This window comes from Sus scrofa, chromosome 15 (genome assembly GCF_000003025.6).
Source record: "Sus scrofa isolate TJ Tabasco breed Duroc chromosome 15, Sscrofa11.1, whole genome shotgun sequence".
Lineage (NCBI taxonomy): Eukaryota > Metazoa > Chordata > Mammalia > Artiodactyla > Suidae > Sus > Sus scrofa.
In genome coordinates, this window is record NC_010457.5 from 104,922,235 (window position 1) to 104,948,897 (window position 26,663).

The 26,663-nt window shown below is 43.4% G+C and overlaps 1 protein-coding gene across 5 annotated transcripts; it reads left to right on the forward strand.

Moving 5' to 3' along the window:
- CASP8 (caspase 8, apoptosis-related cysteine peptidase) lies at window positions 1,425-26,236 on the forward strand. 5 transcript variants are annotated; one of them, XM_021074712.1, is made up of 11 exons: window positions 1,425-1,532; window positions 3,534-3,573; window positions 4,105-4,169; window positions 9,642-9,979; window positions 13,224-13,329; window positions 14,172-14,310; window positions 14,691-14,735; window positions 15,724-15,809; window positions 18,173-18,314; window positions 22,325-22,826; window positions 24,786-26,236. In XM_021074712.1, the coding sequence occupies exons 4-11, from the start codon at window positions 9,675-9,677 to the stop codon at window positions 24,919-24,921; spliced, it is 1,461 nt and encodes a 486-aa protein (XP_020930371.1). In that variant the 5' UTR covers window positions 1,425-1,532; window positions 3,534-3,573; window positions 4,105-4,169; window positions 9,642-9,674; the 3' UTR covers window positions 24,922-26,236.

The following is a 26,663-nucleotide window of genomic DNA, read 5'->3' on the forward strand; positions in this document are numbered from 1 at the left end:
GACACGCAAGCCTCATTCTGCCACTCATTTTCGGAAGGTACTTGGCCAAATTGTCGACCACCCCAAACCTTAGTTTCCTTGTTCATAAAGTGGGAGCAAAAATAGGGTCCCCTTCTGGGAATTGTTTTGAAGGTGAAATGAGTCTGTTAGGGTGGCTGTGCCTGGCACATAAAGTGTTTATTAAATGTTAGCTGGTGCCATTAGGCCACCTCCTTTTTTCTTAGGAGATCTGACTTTTTGTGCATAGGTCATTGTCTTAATTTAAATTTACAGCTCTTCCAACCACATGGTTCAGGTCAAATCTGAAGTGTTGCGGAGGGGGAAGAGGGTATTACAGTGAAAAAGATCCTTGAGTTTGGTCTGACAGGACTGGGTTTGAAACTGAGTGTCTGTTTGAGCCTCAGTTTCCTCATCCATAACATGGGGGAACAATCCTCTGCCTTGCTGTGAGAATTAGAGATAATCCATGTTTAGGTACGACATATAGGTACTGTATTATTGCTGGTGTTTTGGTTATACAATGTACAAGATGGGAAAATAAAAAGGCAGAAAATCCTTTAAAAAATGCGAATAGGGGAGTTCATGTTGTGGCTCAGTGGGTTAAGAACCTAGCTAGTATCCATGAGAATGCAGGTTCAATCCCTAGCCTTGGTCCATGGGTTAAGCATCCTGTGTTGCTACGAGCTGTGGCATAGGTGGCAGGTGTGGCTCAAATCTGGTGTTGCTATGACTGTGGTGTAGGCCGGTAGTTGCAGCTCCAATTCGAGCCCTAGCTGAGGAATATTCATATGCTGCAAGTGTGGCCTTCAAAGGAGAAAAAAAAAAAAAGGAAAAAAATTCCTGTAGGAAAGAGAGGCAGAAGGTGGGGAGAGGGTGGAGGAGGAAGAAAAGCTGGGGAGGGCCTGGGGCTCAGGGTTCTGGGGGACAGATCTCCTCATTACCACCCCTCCGGACTCAGCGCTGGACAGGCACGGTTCACTGCCAATCCCAAGGGCAGGGCATTGGTCAGGGACTGTTATCCCTGCTCAGGGCTGAGCCAGATCTGCCCCCTTTCCATGCAGCATCTCCCCACATCCCAGCTAGAGATCTGCTTTGACCCAGGAAGCGTTCTAGCCATAAGATACAGGGGACTGGTCCCTGGTTTCAGTGCTGAGGTTTAGACCACAGAACAGGCGGTCAATTCCTTGCCCCAGATCCCCTACAAGGGAGAATGGCACTTTACTTGTCACAGGAAATCGCAAGCCTGCCTTTAAAAATTACAGGGCTTATTACCACCAAATGTGGTCAGTAGAAATGCACGTCAATCCAGCTTCCTGGTTTTTAGTTTGCAGGCTGATCCTCGGTCATCTCCCTCTTCTGAACGCGTGGAAAATTGGGCATCGGTTCCTTTAAATAAACCTTTTCTGCTGGAGTGAGTCACTTCTCCAGTTTTCTAAATCATGTTGATTTCCTCGTTCTCTCTGTTCAGGAATTTTCTTTCCATCTTACCGAAGACCAGAGTTTGCCCTTCTGCTGGAGGACGTTTTCACAGGGTATTCTTTTATCTCGCGATGTTTTAAAGCCTGGTTGAATTTGCTAGTAAAATCTGAGGGTGGCAATGAGAGGAACAGGAAATGAATCCTCTGGGGCAGGCAGCAAAGCCTGCTGGAGTGGTTCGAAAGTAAAAGAAACCTTCCAGGAGGCGTTTCCAACCCCACCCCTTTCCTCTCTGCCGGGTTTCCATGGTTTTTTGTTTTTTTTTTTTTTCTCTCAAGTGCCAGGAAGCAGCCTCAGGAATCAGGACGTGTGAAGTTAGGCAGTCTAGGGGTCTTGGCCTCGGGAATTTGGTGACTGTGAGGTTGCCGGGACGGGGTGGAGCAGGTGAGTGCCTGGTACCGAGGTGGCTTCTGGATACCACGTTTCTGGGACTCACTCAAGGGGCCGTGGAATCATTTCTGGGTCCTGCCAGGGCCTCAGATCTCCGAGTGAGTTTCTGTCTGAACCACAGCCACTGGCTTTGCTACTTTTGAACTCTGAGGAATTTCCAGTTCCTCTGCTGCCTCAGGGACACAGTGACTCTCTTCTGCTGGGTTACTTTGGAGACTCCACAAGACTATATACCTACTTATGTTTGTCTTCTTTTTGTTTGGCCTGGGGCACAGTGTTGAGCTACTCATGGGGTCAGATGCCAGTTCCCTGGAGCGCTTTGTCACGAAGCCCCGGGGACAGCCCCCTCCACTCTGCCGTGTTTTGGGTATTTTCTTTCATCTTCCCACTCCCACTCTGTCTCCTACCCACCTCACTGACTCCCAAAGACAACTCTAAATCTTTTGATATGTTTCCCTGAATTGATCTCATATCTTCGCAAACTGTATCATTGTTTTGTGTGTGTACACTACTTTTGGAAGGCAGCTATGCTCACCCCTCTACCACCAACGCCACCGATACACTCCTTTTTTTTAACTGTGTGACCCGGAGCAAGAAGGCAATTTCTCCAAACCTCTGTTTCCTTATCATTAAATGGGATTAATACTCCCTCATGAGGTGGCCATGGGGATTTAAACGGATAATGACAGCCTTAGCCGCTTAGAACCGTGACTGGCCCTAAGTACTTAGTACGTGTTAGCAATTAGTATTACATATTAGAATTATTTGTATTGTGTTCCTATTGCATAGCTTGTTCTATTTCTTTTTTTAAGCAAGCACACTGCGCTGCAAGTTCTGCTTTTGGCCATATCCCACTTGGTAACCACGACTTGCTCTTCCACAATGGACAGGCTGCTCAACCCTATGTAAAGGCTGTGTAAGCACGTGCCCATCAATCCTTAGCCTGATCCAGCTTGCAAACGTTTGCCCATCTGATACGTACAAAGTAGGGAGCTCGTTGCTTTATTTTGCATTTTTCAGCTTCTTCATGAGTCTGAGCATCATTCATCCACTTTGGCCATCTGAGTACCCGGTCAGGGAACCCTGTGTTTCTATCCACTGTCCTTCTATAGGGTTTTTCTTTTTCCCTTGTTGATTTGCAGGAAACCTTGTAACATTCTAGATGTTGCTACTCTTGTGTCCTGGGAACATGGACACAAAAGTTTCAGTCTCTGCTTTTGTGATGCTCACAGCTGAGGACAGGAACTAGTCACAAAACAGCGGGACACCAACTGGCTGGATGCTCTGGAGAGTCTCGAGGGAGAGTCAGGAAGACCCTCCTGGCCTAAGAGTTAGCCGTGAAAAGGGCTTCATTCTGTTGGTGTGTTTTCCCTCATAATTCTCAGAGTGGAGTCAGGGGTAGCAAAGGGCCACCACACTTCTCCTCGGCCCTGGGCAGGTGGCCGGGCTCTTTCAGACACCTCATTAATCCTCAGGCATCCGTGAGATGGGTCTCTGCCCTCTGAAAATTTATATTCCACTTGGGGAGAAAAAAAAAAAAAAGCAGTTCTGAAGAAGAGAGTTATTTGATTTTATCCCCCTCTGTTTTTATCATCAGAAAACATTTCAACTGACTGACAGCAAAAAGGCAGGGTTAATGTGTATTTTGTTCTCTGTTGTATCTCCAGGCCCCAGGCCGTGGTGAGGACCCCAGGATTTGCCTCCTTGGTAAGTTCTGCTGGGAACTTTGCAAGGAAGGACTGTGCTTCTAGAATTTTCTAGGCAGCTGAAAGTGGGACCTGGTGGCCTCCGGGTCACGAGGTGATCGTTGTATTTGAGGGCCAGTGGGGAAACCATGAGCGTTTCTGTTGAAGGTCAGCAGAGCCTCTGAGAGCTGTGGTGAGGGGCCTCCATTTCTAGACCTCCTGGCCACGCAGGAAGGCTCCATGAATTGAAAACATTGATGTCTTCATCACAAATGCAGCAAAATCTGTAAACCCTTGAAAGAAGAGAGTGGTAAACGAGGGTCCAAGGGAAAATGACCTGCCCAAAGCCACACAGCCAGAGCCAAAGGTCAAGTGGCCAGGGTCCCCGCCCAGCCCTGCCTCCTGTTCTTGGGCTCTCTCCTGGAGCTCTAGACGGAGGTGCTGCCTGGAGGCTGGCCTACCTCATTCAGCCTAAGTGACTCAGGAGTTTCGAAAACAGGAAGTTAGTGAGCTGTGCTGTTGGTTCTTTATTCGACTTTTATTCTTGTCGTAGATGGGCCAGGAGAGAAGAGGCCTGTGAAGCGGCTGCCACGGTGAGGATCCCAGGATTTGCCTCCGGTAAGGTCGGATGGGCCTCTGGAGAGGAAAGCCTTTGATTTTAGGGTTTTCTAGGCGCTGAGTGTGGGAGCTGGTGGCCGCAGGGCCCATGGGGAGTTCCTTGTATTTGAGTGGGGATGGGGACCCTGGGAGAGGGAGCAGCTCCTCTGAGAGCTGTGGTGAGGGTCCCCAGATCCCAGATCTCCAGGCCCCTCCGGCTTCGGTTGGTCATTCCTGGGTGTTTTTTTGTTTTGTTTTTGTTTTTTTCATGATACTTCAAGCCAATTATGCTGGGCAGATGATCAAATAGAAACCAAAATTTAAATCTCAACTGACTTTCCTGCTATAGTTACCCATCTGCTGATACACAGACCCACCAATATAAACACATGCATCAACAGATACATGCGTGCACACCTAAGAATTCAATTGTTTATTTTTTTGAGAAATTGAAGGGGTGCAGAATAGTACAGGAATAATATAATGGCAACCACACACTGGTCATCAGAGACTTGTGCTTGTGAGGTTGAGCATTTATTGGTGAAGTCACACATCTCTTCGGTTTGGCTAGAAGTTTTTTGAGGTTTGGACACATTTTCTGGGGTGTGTGATAGTGCTGGCTGGGGCCTGCAGTGGACAGTGTTTGTCTGCAAGGTGGACCTCTGGCAGGTTCTGGGGGAACCCCCAGTTTGGGGCAGCCAGCCTGGGCTTGTGGGAGCGACCACACTATCACTTAAGTGTTTCGGCCTGACAGCAGCTTTCAAGTACTCTTGAGCGTTGAATGAGATACAGATTGTTGTCTCAGAAGACCAATGCAAATTTGGGGTTCCTTTTCCCTAGCTTTGAGGTAGTTTCCCAAAGGAGCAAGGGTGCTGCTGGAATGGTGCCCGAAGGATTGTTTGTGATTTGATGAGATTTATTTGCAATTATATTGCGGCATAAAAGGTGATTTAGGATTCTGGGATAAGACGCTGAGGTCTAAATCCAGGCTCCAGCATGTATTGGCTTGGTGTGTAAGGTTCTAATCCTCTCTTGGCATTAGTGGATTTGTTAAAAAGTCCAGTTTTCGTATTTTGGGGGTTTCTGTGGTCTTTCCAATTTTTAAATAATTTATAATCTTCAAAAACATTTTGATTATGTGTCTTTCTTCATTAAATTCCTTCACTGGCTTCCAACTGTAATTAGAATGAAATCCAAATCTTTGTGATGTCTGTCATTGAGGCCCTTGAGTGAGATGCTCAAATCTGGGCCTGATGCTTCTCACCAGCTTATTTCCAAAGTGATTTTTCACCATAGCAAAATGAGGGGGTAACAGCAATATCTTCAGAGGATTATAGTAAATGAGACAAGAAAAATACATGGTTATGCTTGTATGGTTATATGTTATAAACACATATATAAGCATTTACGTATATCAAAGTACTTTGGGGTACACATTTATTATAAAAATATTAGGTATGTATTATATAGTACAAATATCTTTATATGGACTTATTATTGAGATATATAATTTAAAGTGAAAGAAAACTTTTGGAGGCCTTTCCATTCCTGCCTGTCTCCTCCTCCTTATACATTATGTATCAAAATATTCAAAGTTTTATGTTCTGCATATGTAGATATGTGCATATTTTATGCATATATATATGAATATGTGAATAAAATTGGAAAAAAAACACCAGGTGTCACCCCCAGATTATTTCTTTTTTTTTTTAAAATATTTAAAATATTTTATTTCACCATTTTTTGCTTACATGAATATTAAAGATAGGACTGATTTAATTCTTACATTTAACATTCTATACAAGAGGTGTTTTTCCCCTATGGACCCCCAGATTATTTCTAAATGGCAAGTTTCTAGGTGGCTTTTCCTTTTCTGTTTAAAGTTCTCCAAGGAACATGTTACTTTTACTGTTTTAGGAAGGAGATAAATATAACAATGAATATTCTTTTAAAAATATTACTCTAACAAAGTTTCTAAGTCATGAGCTCATGCGGTAAACTTAGATCCATAAAAAAGGAAGTGCCTTTTTGGTCCTTATACTGAGGCCAGAACCTAGAGGTGGCCCGTTGTTAACGGTGTAAAATCTAGCGCAGGTGCTCATTCTTCCCAGGCACTACGACCAGAGATGTGATCTAAACAAAGGCTGAATCCCATTCCGCAGTATGTTCCGGAAAGCCTGGGTCAGAAAAGAAGCCCCTCTAGCTTTTTTCACTAAGTGTCCACTTTAGTAAGATATAAAAAATCACTTCAAACTGCATGGCCAGGCTATAGCAAGAAAAATGATACAACTGAGGTGAACTGGCTACAGAGGATGGACACCAGTTATGTAATAGCCAATGATATCCTGGCCTTGGAAATATATATATATATAAATAAAATTAATACATGTATACATCTATCACATACTATCAGAAAATGCTATTGAATATATAACAAGAGCCTTAAGAAGCTTTATTCTTCTTGTCTCAGTAATACTATTTCTATTTATTCTATTTAATTAAATATGCTCTTGTCTCAGTATACTACTTCTATTTATTCTAAGTGATAATTCTGTTAACGTAATCAGAGGTATACATGGAGATTTGCATTGTAAAATCATCCTAGATATAATCAGAGACTGGTTAGATAAATATTGTCCATTTGTATGATTACAATCTTACAGATTTTAAAATACATGTTGTAGAAAAAATAAAGACATAAAGATGTGTTTATTATCAGAGGAAAAATCCACTTGCCTCTCAGAAATATGGTGTGTTCAAATATGAGGGAACATATAGGTACATAAAATATTTGTTAAGAGAGATAGTAAGATATTAGGTATTTATCTTTGGATGATGGAATTATAGGCAATTTTTATTCACCTGTTTATCTTTTCTATATTTTCTAAAATGAATACAAGAAGCATTTTTAGCATTAGAAAAAAATAATTCTGCTGTCATTTGATTCTTTGGTTAATTTTATTCCATAAAACAATGTTTTAACAGTGGTTAGAGCCAGTTAAAAATGGAAGGACACTGGATTTAAAGGTAGTAAACAGAGCTGGGCCCAGTTCAGATTATTTCTAGGTTCATATATTGGAATAAAAATATGTCTTTACTTAGAGGTTTTAATTTAAGTACATATGCATTTAGGATAAATAATACATGCAAATGGTACACCTTCACGATGTGCAAAGGGTGTAGAATGAACAGCAAGTCTCTTTCTTGTCCACCCCGGGGCCTCCTCCAACCCTACTCCACCCCCAGGCCTTTAGTTCCTCTCCTCTGAGGCAGCCACTCTAGCAGCTTCCTGTGTGTTTTCATCAAAGATCTGTGAATACGATTGGATGTACTTTCTGAGTTAGGTTTGTTTCTTTCCAGAATTTCCTTATCTTATTGTTTTCTGCTCATGTGTATATATGTGTGTCTGTAATGACAGAAAGTCTCATTGTTTTATCTGTTTCTAAAAAATAAAAAACAGATGCATAATTTTTTTTGGTTATATTGCAACTCACTTTTTTCATTGTCATAATAACCTGTCTTGAATATCTATCCAGTTTTATTTCAGAAGATGGGGTGCATTTTCTTAGCTGTTGCATAATGTTCTGTAGTATGATTAGGTTTTTAGCCATTTCTTTATTGGAGGATATTTGGAATGTTTCTAATTGTTCAAGGTTATATCATGCTGTGGTGGGAGTCCACGTACAAACCCTGTTGAGCACACGTGTGTTTCCATTGAGTGCGATTTAAGGAATGAACTTGCTAGTTGGTTCCCTTGAATATCCAGGAGTTTTCGTTTGTTGTTTTTTGGTTTTTTTTTTGGTCTTTTTGCCTTTTCTAGGGGCTCACCCGCAGCATATGGAGGTTCCCAGGCTAGGGGTCTAATCAGAGCTGTAGACACGGACCTAAACCAGAGCCACAGCAATGCGGGATCTGAGCCGCATCTGCAACCTATACCACAGCTCACAGCAACGCCAGATCCTTAACCCACTGATCAAGGCCAGGGATCGAACCCACAACCTCATGGTTCCTAGTCAGATTCATTAACCACTGCACCGCAACGGGAACTCCTTGTTTGTGGTACTTTGAACACATGCTTTTAGTTGCTGGCTGCACATTTAAGATACCTTTCCTAAATAAAAATATTTTCATGATAATTGGTTGCTTTTGTAGTACATGATGTAGGCTCTGCAGGCTTCATGAATCTAGTGTAAACCAAAATGTATATTTCCAAGACACTGTCCTTCTGCTTTCCTAACCAAGAAAACTTGTCTAAATAATAATGTCGGTTAAAAAGGAGAAAAACGTTTTGCCCATAACTCCAAGAAGGAAATAATCAAAGATATGTACAGGATACATGAAAAAACCTCTCAATGCAATATTATTTTTAATAGTAAAGAAATGGAAAATTGCTTAAAATAAATTTTGATATCTCCACATGGTGGAAATTAAGAAACACTAAAAACATGCCCAAAAAGAATATTTATGGTAGGATAAATGTTCATTCTAAATACTAAGTGGGTAAAAACAAAAACAAAAACAAAACCCAGGTGTACATAGTTGGATGTGCAATCCGACTCTAATTTTTATATAAATGCACCTTTGTGTGTATGTGTGTGTGTGGGGGGTATATAATAATGATAACTGTGACAATTTTGTAATTTATTATATTTTCAATTTTCACCAAAATAACCCCCAGCATTCTATAATCAGGATTGGAGGAAATTGAAGTGTAATTGATTTACAATATTATATAAATTTCTGCTATATAGCAAAGCGATTTAGTGATATATGTATATATTATATATGTGCACACACACACACTCCTTTTAAAAAATATTCTCTTCCATTATGGGTGATCATAGGACATTGACTATAGTCCTCTGTGCTGTGCAGCAGGGGCTTGTTGATCATCCCCTTCATGTGTAGTCGCTTATGTCTGCGAACCTCAACCTCCTACTCCATCCCTCCAAAGATGTTTCAAAAAAAAACACCAAGACTAAAAGCATCAAAGTCTTTTGCACCATTTAAAAAAGTACATTAAAATTTACCTTTATGCTTTCATTTTAACATCAAATTTACGGAATACATGGGTCCTGGCTCACTTGATCACCACCTCAAGTGACAGTCAGAATTTGTGGTTTCATCCAAGAAAATCAGCAAAGGCATGAAGCTTAAAAAGTCAGGAGCCTTAGAGTTCCCATCATGGCACAGCGGAAATGAATCCGACTAGGAACCATGAGGTTGCGGGTTCAATCCCTGGCCTCGCTCAGTGGGTTAAGGATCCGGCGTTGCTGTGAGCTGTGGTGTAGGTTGCAGACGCAGCTCGGATCTGGTGTTGCTGTGGCTCTGGTGTAGGCTGGCAGCTACAGCTCTGATTCGACCCCTAGCCTGGGAACCTCCATATGCCACTGGTGCGGCCTTAAAAAAACAAACGCGCTTGCGCACACACACACACAACAGTAAGTGGTAGTTTTCTTCCTCATCTGAACATAACAATGCGTTTTGACCTAGGTTACAACTACATCCTCCTAACGCTTGAGCAGCATGAATTTCAACAGATGTCTCTATAATATTGGGGAACATTTGGACAGTGATGACCTGGCTTCCCTCAAGTTCCTGAGCCTGGACTACATCCCACATAGGAAGCAGGAACCCATCAAAGATGCTCTGATGTTATTCCAGAGGCTCCAAGAAAAGAGAATGTTGGAGGAAAGCAACTTGTCCTTCTTGAAGGAACTGCTTTTCCGAATGAATAGACTGGATCTTCTGATCAATTACCTGGAAACCAATGAGGAGGAGATGGAGAGTGAGCTTCGGATACCAGGCAGGGCCCAGATCTCTGCCTACAGGTGGGGAGAACGTCCATGGTGTGGACCTGGGAGGTGGGGGTCGAATGAACATATCTTTAGGGGCCTGGCTGAGGCTGTGTGCAGGCTGTGTGTGTGGTGTGACTTTGAACACTGCAAAGATGTCCCATCAGGGCCACAGGAAGAAATTTGGAGGGAGTTTCTGTGGTGGCATATTGGTAACGAACCCAACTAGTATCCATGAGGATGTGGGTTCAATTCCTGGCCTTGCTCAGTGGGTTAAGGATCTGGCATTACCGTGAGCTGTGGTGTAGGTCACAGACGCTGCTCCGATCCCTTGCTGCTGTGACTGTGGTGTAGGCCGGCAGCTGCAGCTCTGATTTGACCCCTAACCCAGGAAGTTCCATAGGCCATGGGTGCGGCCCTGAAAAAAAAGGAAAAATAAATTTCCATGTTCTTTTAATGATACCAGTCACTGGATTAGGGCCATCCTAATCTGCTGTGACCTCATCTTAACAAGATTACATTCACGGAGACTCTTTTTCCAAATGAAGTCACATTTACACATACCAGGTGGACATGAATTTGGAAGGAGAGTGGGGAAGGTTATTATTCAATCCAGGGTAACTTTGGTTTAATAGAATTGTACAGTCCTTATAATGAAAATCTTTTCATTAAGGCACCAACTAATCATAAAAAACAATGGCTCCATAATTAGGAAAGCTGGAGGGTCTCGTCTTGGTCTTCTGAAGGTGGCACTCCTGCCATGTGAGCAAGGCCAAGGCAAACTGCCAAAGCAGAGGACATGGGCCTCTGTTAGAGGGTTAAGAGACTCTAACAAGGGCAGGAGCTGTCTGTTAAAATCTTCAAGACAGAACACTAAACCAACTATAATGGAAAAAGTAAAAATCATTAAAAAAAAATCTTTGACATGTTAGCTTGGGAGCAAAAGGGTCAGCACAGATACAATCTACTGCTTGTTCAACATTGTTGAATATTTTCCAGGAAATGAGAAATATGCTAGTGTGACCATTTTCCAGTTATAAGAAAACACTAGACAATTAAAATTTCAAAGTATCAGAGTTCCCGTTGTGGCTCAGCAGTAACAAACTGACTAGGACCCATGAGGATGCAGGTTTGATCCCTGGCCTCACTCAATGTGTTAAGGATCTGGTGGTGTTGTGAGCTATGGTGTAGGTCACAGACAAGGCTCGGATCCCACATGGCTGTGGCTGTGGCTGTGACTGGCAACTGTAGCTCCAAGTTCGACCCCTAGCCTGGGAACTTCCATAAACTGCAGGTTTGGCATTAAAAAATTTTTTTTCAAATTATCGTTGCTACCTATAAAATCATTACCTTATAAACCATCCAGGTTTCTTTCTGGACAATGATGGTACAGAAATGTCAGCAGATGTCAGTAATGCGAGATGTAGAAAGGCAAGATGTCTTGTGATAAGGTTAAAAGGGGAGATAGCTTTTGATTGGACCCAATCTTGGCCAAACTGAGAAAACATCACAGAACCACTTCTAGGGCAGAGATTTTCTGAGAAGGATGGAGTGGGTGATAATACTGAGTAACCGCTGCTTCTACACTGCAGTTGATCATTGAACAACATGGGAGTTGGGGGTGAGGACTCTCTGCACAATTGGAAACCCACTTATAACTTAGAGTCCACCCCTGTATCTTAGGTTCCACATTTGCAGATTCATCCGACTGCAGACCATGTGGTACTGTGTTAGGTATTTATTGAAAAAAAAATCCATGTACATATGGACCCACGCACTTCAAACTTATGTTGTTCAAGGGTCGACCATGTTTTTATTTTCAGATTTTCATTTTCTAATTTAATTTTGAAGTTAACATGTTTTTGTATTGAAGTTATTTTCCATTATACCATAATAGCAAAAGATTTGCTGCCGTATAAAATATTCCCTTATTCAATCAACAAGCATATCCCAAGAGCCTATCGTATTTTGGGAAATAATAATACCTGCCATGTTTGAACACTTAGTGTGTTGCCAAAGCTTGGTTTAAGGGTTTCAGGTACACTTATTTATGTCATCCTCAACCTCTCCCAGTGGGGTGGATATAATACTATCCACAGTCTACAGATAAAAATGTATAACATGTCTAAAAGCCCACAGCTTGATGGTGGATCAAAGGTTCCAACACCAGGAGCCAGGGTCCCCTGCACTTAAACCCTGTATCTCATGACCCTCTGTGCTTTTGGAAACCAAAAGGGCACTGATTCCACTCTCAGGGAACTCATCATAAACAGACAGTTACAGCGTGTGTTACCCTTCTAGAGACACCCAGGCACAGCGGGCTGAATGTAGCCTTGAGGACAGGCAGGCAGTGCCTGAGCTGTTGGTGGATGAGGGGTTGTCTGGAGGTGCACAATGAAATGGGGGTGTCGGGGGCACAGCATCAAAGGGTGAGGGGCAGAGCAGCTGGTTGGGTTTGGAGAGGAGATGGGGGGACGACGGCGAGGAGTGGCTGGAGAAGAGGTCAGCTCGGCTCAGTTTACAAAAGTCTATTCCAGAGGGAAGTGTTTGGCCTTCCTGCTGAAGGCAGTGGCTGGGAGAACATTGACTAGTTTTAATTAAGGAAGCGATGATCTGATTTGCATTCTGACAAGCACAATATCCAATATCAAAGCCTTTTTCTATTGCAACAAGATCTTGATTTTCGGGAGTTCCTGTCGTGGCCCAGTGGTAATGAACCCAACTAGTATCCATGAGGACGTGGGTTTGATCCCTGGCCTTGCTCCATTAAGGATCCAATGTTGCCGTGAGCTGTGGTATAGATTGCAGATGTGGCTCGGATCCCATGTTTCTGTGGCTGTGGTATAGGTCAGCAGCTGCAGCTCCAATTTGACCCCTAACCTGGGGACTTTGACTTCATATATGGCAGGAGAGGCCCTAAAAAGCCAAAAAAAAAAAAAAAAAAAAAAGTGGGCTAATTGGGCATGAATCAGTAGTCTCAGTGTCAATACACCCCTTTCCAAGGACTAAACCTATAAATCAAGTCATTAGCTGGCTTTATTTTATTTTTACTTATCATTTTGGCTGCACTTGCAGCATGCAGAAGTTCCCAGGCCAGGGACTGATCCTGTGTCCCAGCAGTGACCACACCAGATCCTTAACCCACTGAGCCACCAGGGAACTCCCTAGCTAGCTAGCTTTTTAAAGTGAGCCATAGGAAACAAGTGCACTGGGACTCATGTATCAAATGGGAAATTATTGAAGAAAGTAGTTCTAAAAGTGATTCTGTTTCCCACTACAGGGTCATGCTTTTTCAGATTTCCGAAAATGTGACCAGGTCGGAATTGAAGGACTTTAAGTTTTTTTTGAGTCAGGAGATTGCCAAATGTAAACTGGATGATGACATGGTAAGACCTGGTGTCTCACCGAGATTTAGTCCTGAGGGTGAGTCAGCCAGTGGGGACTTCTGAGACCAAAGAGAATGTGAGTCGGTAAAAGTAACCTGAAGTCTCAATTTTTTATCAGGGGAGAACGTTGTCAGGCATGAGTGCTGTAGATGCATTGCCTTTGTATATTGTAAAGTGCTGCTCATATTAATTTTCAGGAACAAGGCAGGGTCTTGGGAAGCTAGGGTGGGCACTTGGTTTGGAGAAAGTGGCAGTGAAAAAAATGAATCTAAAAGCCAGTATGGGGGCAGTTCCTATTGTGGTGCAGTGGAAATGAATCCGACTAGTATTCGTGAGGATGTGTTTGATTCCTGGCCTCGCTCAGTGGTCCAGGATCCGCTGTTGCCGTGAGCTGTGGTATAGTTCGCAGACACAGCTCAGATCCCCCATCACTGTGGTGTAGGCCGGCAGCTGTAGCTCCGATTTGGCACCTAGCCTGGGAACCTCCATATGCTTTGGGTGGGGCCCTAAAAAGCAAATAAAAAATAAAAAAAAATAATAAAAAAAGCCATAATGGGGAGTTCCAGCTGTGGCTCAGTATCCATGAGGATGTGGGTTCAATCCCTGCCTTTGCTCAGTGGGTTAAGGATCTGACGTTGCTGTGAGCTGTGGTGTAGGTCGCAGCCACGGTTCGGAACCCACATTACTGTGTCTGCGGTGTAGGCCTGCGGCTACAGATCCAATTCGACCCCTAGCCTGGGGACTTCATATGCCGCAAAAAAAAGACAATAAATAAATAAATAAATAAATAAAAGCCAATATGGTTCCATCCAGTTTTCCAACTTTATATCTCCTCCCTCTAGACCTTGCTTGATATGTTTATAGAGATGGAGAAGAGGGCCATCCTAGGGGAAAGAAATTTGGAGACTCTGAAAAGAATCTGTGAACAAATCAACAAGGCCCTGCTGAAGAAAATCTGTGATTATGAAGAATTAAACAAAGGTAAAAATAACCTGACGGTGGAGTTCCTGTTGTGGCTCAGTAGGTTAGGAACCTGACTAGTATCCATGAGGATGCGGGTTCAATCCCTGGCCTCACTCAGTGTGTTAAGGATCTGGCATTCCTGCAAGCTGCAGCATAGATCACAGATACAGCTCGGATCTGGCGTAGTTGTGGCTGTGACGTAGGCCGGCAGCTGCAGCTCTACAGTTCCGAGCGTGGGCACTTCCGTACACTGGCGGTGCAGCCCTTAAAAGAAGAAAAAAAAAAAAAAAACCTAAGAGCTGTGAATCAGCAAATGGTAGTCATAAATTGATTGAGCCCTCTATGTCACAGCTGTTTCAAATCAAATGTTTGTTTGTTTGTTTGCTTTTAAACTTCAGATCGAAGAATGAGCCTTGAAAGTGCTTCGGATGAATTTTCAAATGGTAATGCTTGGAGATGTTTTCCAGGTTTCTTTAGTTTAATTTACCCCCTGAGAGCTTCATAGACCCAAGAGACCTGCTCTGCTAATAGCAGTGGCTACGTTGACACTTTCTCTGCAGGTTGGTAGATGTCGAAGCTGTCAAAAGACAGAGGCCCTGCAGCCCCAAGTTTGAAATGAGGGCAGTTGGTCAGTGATAAGATTTTCACTTACTCTGTGGACTGCATGGATATTATATTTAAGGCGGTTTGTGAATTCTCACTTTCAAAATGAAACGGACAGCACTAACGGCTGGAACCTAGCCAGACCACAGACTGGGACTTGAACCCATATGCCAGGACTTGAACCTGGCCTAAACCCAGATGGAGACTTGAACCCACGTTTTTAAATGAGCACTCACCTGATGTCTGGACTTGTGGAGGTTCAGGGTCTTTATGCCTCCTCGCAGAAGGAATTCAGCGAGAGACAAAGGGATAGGCAAGAAATAGATTGATTAGGACGGAACGCTTGTGAGAGATGCAAGCAGGCGGGCAAGAGGGTCTTCCCGGAGGATTAGGTAGGCTACAGTTTTATCATCCAAGGGGAGTGGGGGTTGGAAAAGCCCACCTCTTCCTTTTGGGGAGTAGCAGCTCCTCCTTGGTATCCTGTAAGGTGTGTATTCAAATCAGCAGAAGGGCGGTCCTCAAATTCCTGTCTTGGTCTGAATCTGAACGAAGGTCTCCTTCCATCCCCCACCCAATGACCTGAGGCAATTCTGAACTTCCTTCCACGAGCCGAGCAAGCCTGCCTTGCTCTGATGGCTTTTTTGAGCAATTTATTAACTCTCGGTGATCTCCCAGTGTCCCCTAGATTTCCCTCTCTATCTATGATTCTTTATTGGGACTTCTATAACTACCCGTGTCTACTCCATCCCTATCAAAAGGGACCTTACGTTGTCCCGAGTGCCATGTCCCTCCTTACCAAAGGAACTTCCCTGCCGTGTCTCTTTCCAGATATGTCTCAACTGGTGATCCAGGAGGGGTCCCTGGGAGAGCTGGCCATGTCGGACTGTCTGGGAGAACAGGACAGTGATTCAGAGGTATCTTCCCGTCGCCTTTTCCCTTTGCGCTGCAGATACTATTTATCGGATTCCTGAGCATTTTTAGCTTCCAGATAAAACTGAACAGCTCTTTGGTTTCCTGTGTATTAAGTTTCTATTTCTATTGGAATAGTTGGAGGACAGAGGGGTAGGGAGCCTCTAACCTCGTCTTTCGGCAGCTGCATCAGCCTCAAGGGCAGAGAGCTTTGGGGGGAAAGATGAGCAGGATTGGAAAAAAGTTGTCTTTTTTTTTTTTTTTTTTTTTTTTTTTTTTTTTTTTAGCTTGGCATTTAAAAACTGATTCTCCTTCGTGATTAGGTGTAAGCAGCAAAATGCTCATGATCCAAGTGTCTCTATGTTCTCATCCGGGTGAGCTGGCCCAAGAATTGCCTTTCCAGATATAATCACTTCTGTTTCTACAGCCTTCAACAATTGACCGCATCCTGACTCACCAGTCCATTCACTTCTCTCTGTGGCGGGAAGCAGAGGAAACCCTATATGCTAGAAGTCTAGTGGGAGACTTTTTTTTTTCTTTCTTTCTTTTTTTTTTTTTTTGCCTTTTTGCCTTTTCTAGGGCCACTCCCTTGGCATATGAAAGTTCCAGGCTAGGGACCCAATCGGAGCTGTAGCCAACCTACGCTGAAGCCACAGCAACACGGGATCCGAGCCGAGTCTGCGACCTACACCACAGCTCACGGCAACGCTGGATCCTTAACCCACTGAGCAAGGCCAGGGATCGAACCTGCAATCTCATGGTTCCTAGTTGGATTCGTTGACCACTGAGCCACGATGGGAACTCCCTGTAGTGGGAGACTTCTAATTAAGCTTGAGAGAGACCATTTATTTATTTATTTATTTATTTTTTTGTCTTTTTTGTTGTTGTTGTTGTTGTTGTTGTTGCTATTTCTTGGGCCGATTCCACGGCATATGGAGGTTCCCAGGCTAGGGGTTGAATCGGACCACCGGCCTACGCCAGAGCCACAGCAACGCGGGATCCGAGCCGCGTCTGCGACCTACACCACAGCTCACAGCAACGCCGGATCGTTAACCCACTGAGCAAGGGCAGGGACCGAACCCGCAACCTCATGGTTCCTGGTCGGATTCGTTAACCACTGCGCCACGACGGGAACTCCGAGAGAGACCATTTATTAGCGGGCTCCTGAGCAAATTACCAGACCTCTCTCAGTCTGAACATCAAGAATTAACCAAAGTCACGCGGCACTTGGTGAACAGTGAAGCACTCTGCAAGCGTCTTGCCCATCCATCAGCTAATGCTACCGAGTGCAAGAGAGATCATGTAACTTGTCCAAAGTCTTAAGGTTATTAAATAGTAGAGCCAGGAATTTGGCCCCCTAGCCTGGGGCCCTTTTCTCTGCCTCCAGAAACTGCACGGATTTCCCAATAAATGTTAACTACCTTAGTTTAGCACTGAAACAGCCCTGGAAAAGTTAGGAGGTCACCGCCTCTCCTCTGACTGATACTGTCAAGTGCTGGAGTCTAGATACTATAACCTGTAGCACAGCCAAGACCTGCGACTGGCACATCTCTATCCTCCTGTCCCTGTGATCCTCAGAAGTGGATTAAGCCGTCAGCTTTAAAAATCCTGGGGCCATGTTGTGTGACGGGCAGGCCCTCAGCTGTTAGCCCAGAAACCTGGATGAGTTGAGCAGAGAGCCAGGGGGATCACAAGGTCACAAAGTGGCAGCTCAGAGACAGCATGAGGACACCCATATGTCCAGCAACTCCTGCCCAATTAGAAATATATCCTAGTCCCTGGCATAGATGTCCTCTGCTTTGAGAAGAAAGGAGAATGAATAATACCAACACGGGAGTTCCTGTTGTGGCTCAGTGGGTTAAGAACCCAACATTGTATCCGTGAGGATTCGGGTTTGACCCCTGGCTTTGTTCAGTGGGTTAAGGATCTGGCGTTGCAGCAAGCTGTGGTCGTAGATGCAGCTCAGTTCCGGTGCTGCTGTGGCCTAGCCTCAGATGCAGCTCTACCCCTGGCCCAGGAACTTCCATGTGCCTCAGGTGTGGCTGGAAAAAGAAAAAAAAAAAAAAAAATCATACCAATACAGTGTGATGACAACACTATTCATAAATATGCTCAGGAAACCTGAGTGTGGGACACTGCTGTTCCACACTAACTGGGGGGCAGAAGTCTGGGGATCTTGGTGGGTGGGAATGAGTGGAAACTAGTTCCTTGGGGGAGAAGTGCCAAGTTGGGGCGGGGCTGTGAAAAGTGCACTCGGATCCCAGTTTAGCTGAGGACATGCCTCCGCTCTTACCTGGGGTTGTTTGTTCACATCTCAAGTGTTGGACCCACAGAGTCAGCTCCTGAGTTGGAGTTTTTTGTTTTCCAGGCATCAGAAGCAGTTTACCGAATGAAAAGCAAGCCTCGGGGATACTGTTTGATCTTCAACAATTATGATTTTAGTGTAGCACGGAAGAATATAGCCAGACTTCACAACATTAAGGATAGAAATGGAACAGACTTGGATGCAGGTACAGAAGAACCCAAAAGGGAAGGGAAATATTTCTAACACTTATGTTTTTATCAAAAGGCAAGAATAAAAGCTGAATCAACAGGGCCACAGGTTTTAAAAAAGATAGATAAAAAAACAAAACAAAACAAAACAAAAACAGAGTTCCCGTCGTGGGGCAGCCAAAATGAATCTGACTAGGAACAGTGAGGTTGAGGGTTCGATCCCTGGCCTGGCTCAGTGGGTTAAGGATCTGGCCATGAGCTGTGGTGTAGGTCACAGACACAGCTCGGATCCTGCATTGCTGTGGCTGTGGCACAGGCTGGCAGCTGTATTTCTGATTCAGCCCCTAGCCTGGGAACCTCCATGTGCCTCGGGTGTGGCCCTAAAAAGCAAAAAAAAAAAAAAAAAAAAAAAAAAAAGATGGATATAACCACATTTCCCTGTGGAAGTGAAGAACATTCATATGTATTTTCCAGTTTTCTGCTTTTTTTTTTGAAGTAATTTTTAAAATCAAAGTGATGTATATATAAACATAAAATATCAAATCTTACTAAGAGGTTTATAAAATGCAATGATAAGCTTTTTTATTTGTTTTTTTGTTTTCTTTTTTGGCCACACTCATGGCACTTGGAAGTTCCTGGGCCAGGGATTGAATCCGAGCTGCAGCTCGCCACCAAATCACCACCAAGAGAAATTCCAATGACTTTTTTTTTTTTTTTTGCTGGGGGTGGGGGCACACCGATGGCATATGGAGTTTCCCAGGCTAGGGGTTGAATTGCAGCTGTAGCTGCTGGCCTACACCACAGCCACAGCAACGCAGGATCCGAGACGAATCTTTGACCTACACCATAGCTCATGGCAATGCCGGATCCTTTAACCCCTTGAGCAAGGCCAGGGATCGAACCTGCGTCCTCATGGATGCTAGTCAGATTCATTAACTGCTGAGCCATGACGGGGAACTCCTCCAGTGAGCTTTTTTAAAATAAAGTTCAGAAAGTTAAGATAGGTTGATTTTATTTGGTATTTTTCTTTTTTTTTTTTTTTCTTTTTGCCATTTCTTGGGCCGCTCTCGCTGCAGATGGAGTTTCCCAGGTTAGGGGTCGAATCGGAGCTGTAGCCACTGGCCTACGCCAGAGCCACAGCAACGCAGGATCCGAGCCGCGTCTGTGACCTACACCACAGCTCACGGCAATGCCGAAACCTTGACCCACTGAGCAAGGCCAGGGACCGAACCCGCAACCTCATGGTTCCTAGTCGGATTCGTTAACCACTGCGCCACGACGGGAACTCCTATTTGGTATTTTTCTATTTTGGCCCCCCTGAGACATATGGAGTTCCCAGGCTAGGGGCCAAAGATCAGATCCAAGCCAAAGTTTCGACTGTGGCAACGATGAATCCTTTAACCCACTGTGTGGGGCTGGGGATCGAATTTGTGTCCTGGTGCTACAGAAATCCTGCCAATCCCATTGTGCCACAGTGGGAACTTCAAGATAGGCTGATTTTATTTATTTTATTTTTTTATTTTTTTGTCTTTTTGCCTCTTCTAGGTCTGTTTCCTGCGGCATATGGAGGTTCCCAGGCTAGAGGTCTATCGGAGCTGTGGCCACCGGCCTACACCAGAGCCACAGCAACATGGGATCCGAGCCGAGTCTGCGACCTACACCACAGCTCACAGCAACGCTGGATCCTCAACCCACTGAGCAAGGGCAGGGACCGAACCCGCAACCTCATGGTTCCTAGTCGGATTCGTTAACCACTGCGCCACGACGGGAACTCCAAGATAGGCTGATTTTAATCACCAGGACTCAATGAATGGTTTCGGTTAACATTTGTTTATTTATGCAAATCTATTCTAAGGTTTTAAAAAACCCACAGAACTTAAGTTCACTGACTACACCATTCATCACAACCATGTATCTTGTTATTGAAAAATAGGTTTCAGACCTTGATTTTCATTTATTTACTCTTAAATCATTTTTATTAGGGTATTGATTCTATTTCTGATCAAGGGTACAAAGTAGCAAGCAGTATGCAGGATGAGTAAGTTTTGAGATCTAATGTACAGCAAGGTGATCAGAGTTAATAATGCTGTATTGAACACTAGAAATATGTGAAGAAAGTCTGTTTCAGGTGCCTTCATTACACACACACACACACACACACACACACACACACACACACAGAGTAACTGAGGAAATATGTTACTAAATTTACTGCAGTAATCATTTCACTATTCATATCATAATGTACATCTTAAAGATATGCTATTTTTTATGGCTGTTTTCCAATAACTTTCATTTTATTTTAATTTTTTTATTTTGCAGCCACCCCTGTGGCAAGTGGAAGTTCTTAGACCAGGGACTGAACTTGAGCCAGACCTGCAACCTACACCACAGCTGCAGCAATGCTAGATCCTTAACCCACTGCGGTAGGCCGGGGATCCAATCGGCGCCCCCACAGAGACAAGCTGGATCATTAACCTACTGCACCACAGCAGGAACTCCCCAGTAAATTATTTACAAAAATGGGCACCCATTATGTGTTTGCTAACCCCAGATTTATATGAACTTTATGCTTCCGAGCTTTGGGTCCTCTCCCTTTCAGCCTAGTTTTTAATTTTGATGAAATTGTAGGGGAGGCAAAACCTTAACCTCTACCCACCTTAGATTTATAGGTGAGACTCTTGAAACAAAAAAGAAAAACAATTTATTAAAGCATGCAGTGCTCAAAAGTTACGCTATTTTAATTTAAAACAAAGAATCAGACAGGGAGTCTGAAAATGTTGAGGTTGCCTAGATCTATTAGCATTTGGGGAAAAAAATAATATTAAGTATGTAGAAAACAAAGCAATGAAAAATAAAGCAATTGCTAATTCCAGGAAAGACAAAAAAAAATTAATAAGAAAGGATGCATAATTTAAGAATATTGTGTGTACATAGTAGTAGCAATATTTCTATTGCTTTCAGTAGAAGCTGTGAATGTATAAGAGCACCAAGTGCTCATCACCCACAGTGGGAACTCAAAAGTCTAAAATTTATAGATGAATAAATAACAATGTACCCAAATTCATTACAAAATGGAGGCTAACACTAAAAAAAAAAAAAAAAAAAGTAGTTAAAAGTTGAAAGTGGCTGCCTTCATACTAATGACTAGACAGAACATGACCAAGTAATAGGGAGGAGTAGAGAGGGGACGGCTGTTTTTTTTGGGTAATGACTTTTAGTTCTACTTGACTTTTTAAACATTCATATCTTGTATTTTGATGAACAGTTTTGAGAAGGTTTAGGATAAAATAAGTATGGATCTTTTATCCAGGAAAAGTTATTTGCACCTTATTTCTGATTATGCAAGTAATACAGTTAGATTTTAGACTGGTTATGTTGTAAGCCTAAATAATAGCTTACCCATCTTGTACACTAGTTGAGAAAAGACAACAGGCCAGTAATAGCACTCTCCCCTTTCTCATTTGCCTCAGGACTGGAAATGTTTGCAGCTAGTGGCAGTAAACACTAAAAGCTGTGGAGTTCCCTGGTGGCTCAGGGGGTTAAGGATGTGGTGCTGTCACAGCTGTGGCTCAGGTCGCTGCTGTGGTGTAGGTTCAGTCCCTGGCCTGGGAACTTCTACATGCTGAGGATATGGCCAAAAAATAAAGTGAATGGAATCCAGCTACTAACATAGACAGGTTTATTCTTTTGTTGTTGTTGTTGTCTTTTTGCCTTTTCTGGGGCCGCACCTGCAGCATATGGAGGTTCCCAGGCTAAGGGGTCTAATCGGAGCTATAGCTGCCGGCCTACGCCCGAGCCACAGCAACGCTGGATCCTTAACCCACTGAGCAAGGCCAGGGATCGAATCCGCAACCTCACGGTTCCTAGTTGGATTTGTTAACCACTGAACCATGATGGGAACTCCAGACAGGTTTGTTCTTCAGTTTTCATTCAAATTCTTATCTGATCAATGTTCTCGCTAGTTTTGGGTTATGGTCTGGGAACTATTGTGGTGTAATGTGACTTTTCTTGTTTCACTTTTCAGCGGCTCTGAGCAAGACCTTTAGTGATCTTCATTTTGAAGTAAGGCCTTACAAAGATGTCACAGCAAAGGAAATCTGTGATGTTCTGGAATACTACCGAAACTTGGACCATAATGACAAAGACTGCTTTGTCTGCTGCATCCTCTCCCATGGAGACAAGGGCATCATCTACGGCTCTGATGGGAGGGAAGCCCCCATCTATGATCTGACCTCTTATTTCACTGGTTCGAAGTGCCCTTCCCTTCTTGGTAAACCCAAAATTTTTTTCATTCAGGCTTGTCAAGGGGATAAATACCAGAAAGGTATAGCTATTGAGACAGACTCAGAACAGACAGAAGCCTATTTAGAAATGGATTCATCACTTCAGAAGAGATATATCCCAGACGAGGCGGACTTCCTGCTGGGGATGGCCACTGTGAACAACTGTGTTTCTTACCGAAGCACCATGGAGGGGACCTGGTATATCCAATCACTGTGCCAGAGCCTGAAAGAAAGATGTCCCAGGTAATTTTTGTTTCTTCAAACTTGCATTCATCTCGAAGTATCTGGCTGTGGATCGCCTAGCTGTAATTCTCAGGTCAGTTGCGATGGGGGAGAGACGGCAAGTGTGAGCATCTTGAGTTGACCGATAGAAAAAACTGAGATACTTCCTGAGGAGTTTCTTCTATTTAGGACCTCATACGACAATCAGGGTGTCATAGCGTTGGCCACGTCGTAAAGTCATGGAGTCCAGCTCTATCTCTAGGCAGAAACATGACTGAACCGACTCAACTAGTTGGGAAGGCTTCCAAGAAGGCAGTAGCCCATTTCAACGTTCAACCTCCTCCAACCCTGTCAAAGCTCTTTAATAGCTAACCAACCTCAAACCCTCTTGTGGAAAGTAAGTGCCAAAGAGGAGAAACCTTTTATATTCCCACGAATTTGGCCGGATTTGAAGCCACACAAAATGTGGGAAAATATCTTTCCCTCATTTATTGCAGCTGATGTTTCCTTTAGCTAAATGATGGTTTTGTGTGGCACAGCTCACCAAATGCACACACACACACACAACCAGCAGATAAGTAGCAAGGAATCTTCCGCAGGTTGTTTCTAGTTCTACGTCTCATTATGTTATAAGTGTATGAAGAGCAAGAATTGCCCATGGCAGATAAAGGACTGAACCAGAACATCCCCGCTACATTTTCGTTTTGCAACAGACCAGGAATCCTGCGAGGTTCCAGGAGGCTAGCAACAGAAGTGAATGAACAGGTTGCCCAACTAAGCTGTTAAGAGAGGATAGTGAGGAGTTCCCGTCGTGGCGCAGTGGTTAACGAATCCGACTAGGAACCATGAGGTTGCGGGTTCGATCCCTGGCCTTGCTCAGTGGGTTAAGGATCCGGCGTTGCCGTGAGCTGTGGTGTAGGTTGCAGAAGAGGCTCGGATCCCGCATTGCTGTAGCTGTGGTGTAGGCCGGTGGCTACAGCTCCGATTCAACCCCTAGCCTGGGAATCTCCATATGCCGCGGGAGCGGCCCAAGAAATAGCAACAACAACAAGAGACAAAAGACAAAAAAAAAAAAAAAAAGAGAGAGAGAGGCTAGTGAGGGAGTTCCCATCATGGCGCAGTGGTTAACGAATCCGACTCGGAACCATGAGGTTGCGGGTTTGATCCCTGGCCTTGCTCAGTGGGTTAAGGATCCGGCGTTGCCATGAGCTGTGGTGTAGGTTGCAGAAGAGGCTCGGATCCCGCGTTGCTGTGGCTGTGGTGTAGGCCGGCGGCTACAGCTCCGATTAGACCCCTAGCCTGGGAGCCTGGGAACTTCCATATGCCTCGGAAGCGGCCCTAGAAAAGGCAAAGAAAAAAGAGAGGCTAGTAAGAAAAGGGTGGGGTGGCTGAAAGAGACATTTGATTTCCACTTGACTAAAGTTTGATGACATCATAGGTGAGTCCATGGACAAAAACGCCAATTTGAGGCAGAGAATGTTGGGGGCAGGCGTTGAGGCAATGATCCTGAGTAAACCAGAGATAAGTTATTAAGCTCTAAGATAAATTCTTCACCTGGAAAGCTGTGGTAGGTCTTGGTTTAGCAACTATTTTTTTTAGTCTTTTTGGCTTTTCTAGGGCCACACCCTCGGCCTATGGAGGTTCCCAGGCTAGGGGTCAAATCGGAGCTGTAGCTGCCGGCCTACGCCAGAGCCACAGCAACACTGGATCCGAGCCTCTTCTGCAACCTACACCACAGCTCATGGCAACGCCGGACCCTTAACCCACTGAGCAAGGCCAGGGATCGAACCTGCAACCTCATGGTTCCTAGTTGGATTCGTTAACCACTGAGCCACGACAGGAACTCCTTGGTTTAGCAACTTATCATTTCAAACACCTAATGTTCGAGGGAAATAACAATCAGAGATCACAGCAGGTGAAGGGTTTACCAGTTGATTTTTTCCCCTACAGATGATTACAAAGTTATGTTATGTTTTTCAGGGGTGAAGATATTCTTACCATCCTCACCAAGGTGAACTTTGAAGTAAGCAATAAGGATGATAAGAAGAATATGGGCAAACAGATGCCACAACCTACTTTCACCCTGAGAAAAAAACTCTTCTTTCCTCTTAATTAATGCTATTGTTTGATTGCATAACACTATGCTTAATTTATTGAAGGGCTGCTATTTTCCCTATTTTGGGGGGTGGGCTAGATTGAAGGGGTAGTGCCTGAGTCATTTTTATGCAAATTCAAAGCTAAATCTTTGACTTTTCAATAGCTAGGCTGTAACAGCTACAGGCATGATTTGAATTATTTTTAATTCGATGAAAAAGTTTAAAAATAAACTAGCAGATACAAACAGTTATATTTTAAAAGATAAAAAGTTTAAAGAAATGTAACATCACAAAGGATCAAAAACAGCAGATGAATGTTCTTCCCACATCTTTCATCTACCTTCAGCCCAGAATAATTCAGTTGAATTCTCTTCAAACTGTTAAGTATTAAAAAAAAAAAAATTAAGGAAGTCATTCCAAAGTTTTAACCTCAAACACAGAGTTAATGGTAGCACAAAGGAAAAGTTTCCTACTTGAGAGCTCAGAATAAATGAAGGTTTTTAAAATTAAATCAGCAATCATGGAAGAAAAATCCATATTAAATAAAAATAAAATGTTAGGAGAAGGCATTGAGAAAAACCATAATCTCAGTCCCCTCCTGAGGAGGGCTGATTCCCTATTCCTGGTTCAGACTTAATTTCTGCGGACTGGATGTGATTTTATGGGAAAGCATATGAGCTATTCAATTGGTATGCAAGAGGAGAGCCAGCGCGCTCACTCACAGATGACTCCGGAAGCTTGATGTTGACAGTGAGAGAGCCATGGCCCCTGATTGCTGATGTGAGTGTGACCAGCAACCTCAGAAACACATGAGCCTCTGCCTCTGAGCCATGAGAAGACTTTACTTGTCAGTAGGAAAAGACTCCCTGACTCTGTTTAGACTTTGATTTCAAAAGCCTGGCTTTTGAATGATTTTCCTTGTTTAAAATTAGTTGTAAGTATAGCTTTCAGCCCACTTTTAAGAGGACTGATGTTAATAGAGTTTTAACTTTATACTTCTGGGACTACTTCCCAAATTATTGTACACACTAATTTACAAATTAAAAAAAAAAAACTAAAAAAAAAATTCTTGTGTTAGAAACTTTAAACGATTCTAAATATTTTATTATTTGTATTTCCAAACTTGCTTTTTAGGCTTTCAGTACTTAGAATATATACATGCTTCTATAGCAATCAATATGATTTGCTTTTTTGCTAACAATGCTGTGCCTCTTTTATGCATTTGCCCGTTATCTGTTCATTTCAAATCTTTAGTAATTTAGTAAATTATCTTTCAAAGCTAATTTTAAAAATATGAACTTTTTTTTAATGGAATAAATATAATTTTTCTTATTATTCCTTGGAGAGTGTTTATGTTTGTTTTGGTTTGGGTTTGGGGTTTTTTGTTTGTTTGTTTGTGTTTATGTTTTTGGCCACACTCCCTGCATGTAGAAGTTTCCCAGCCAAGGATTGAACCCACGTTACAGCAAGGACCAAAGCTGCTGCAGTACAACCCTGGATCCTTAACTCACCGTTACTCAAGAAAACTCGGTTTTTTTTTGTTCTTTGCCATTGGAATCTTACCGGCAGAAAAATGTTTGGATCATAGATTTGAAGATATGTTATACTTGAGCCTTGTAATGTTGGCTTACGGAGTTCTATTTTTTTTTTTGTTTTTGTTTTTGTTTTTTTTTTTTGCTTTTTAGGGCTGCACCCTCGGAAGTTCCCAGGCTAGGGGTCTGATCAGAGTTACAGCTTCTGGCCTACACATGAGCTGCCTCTG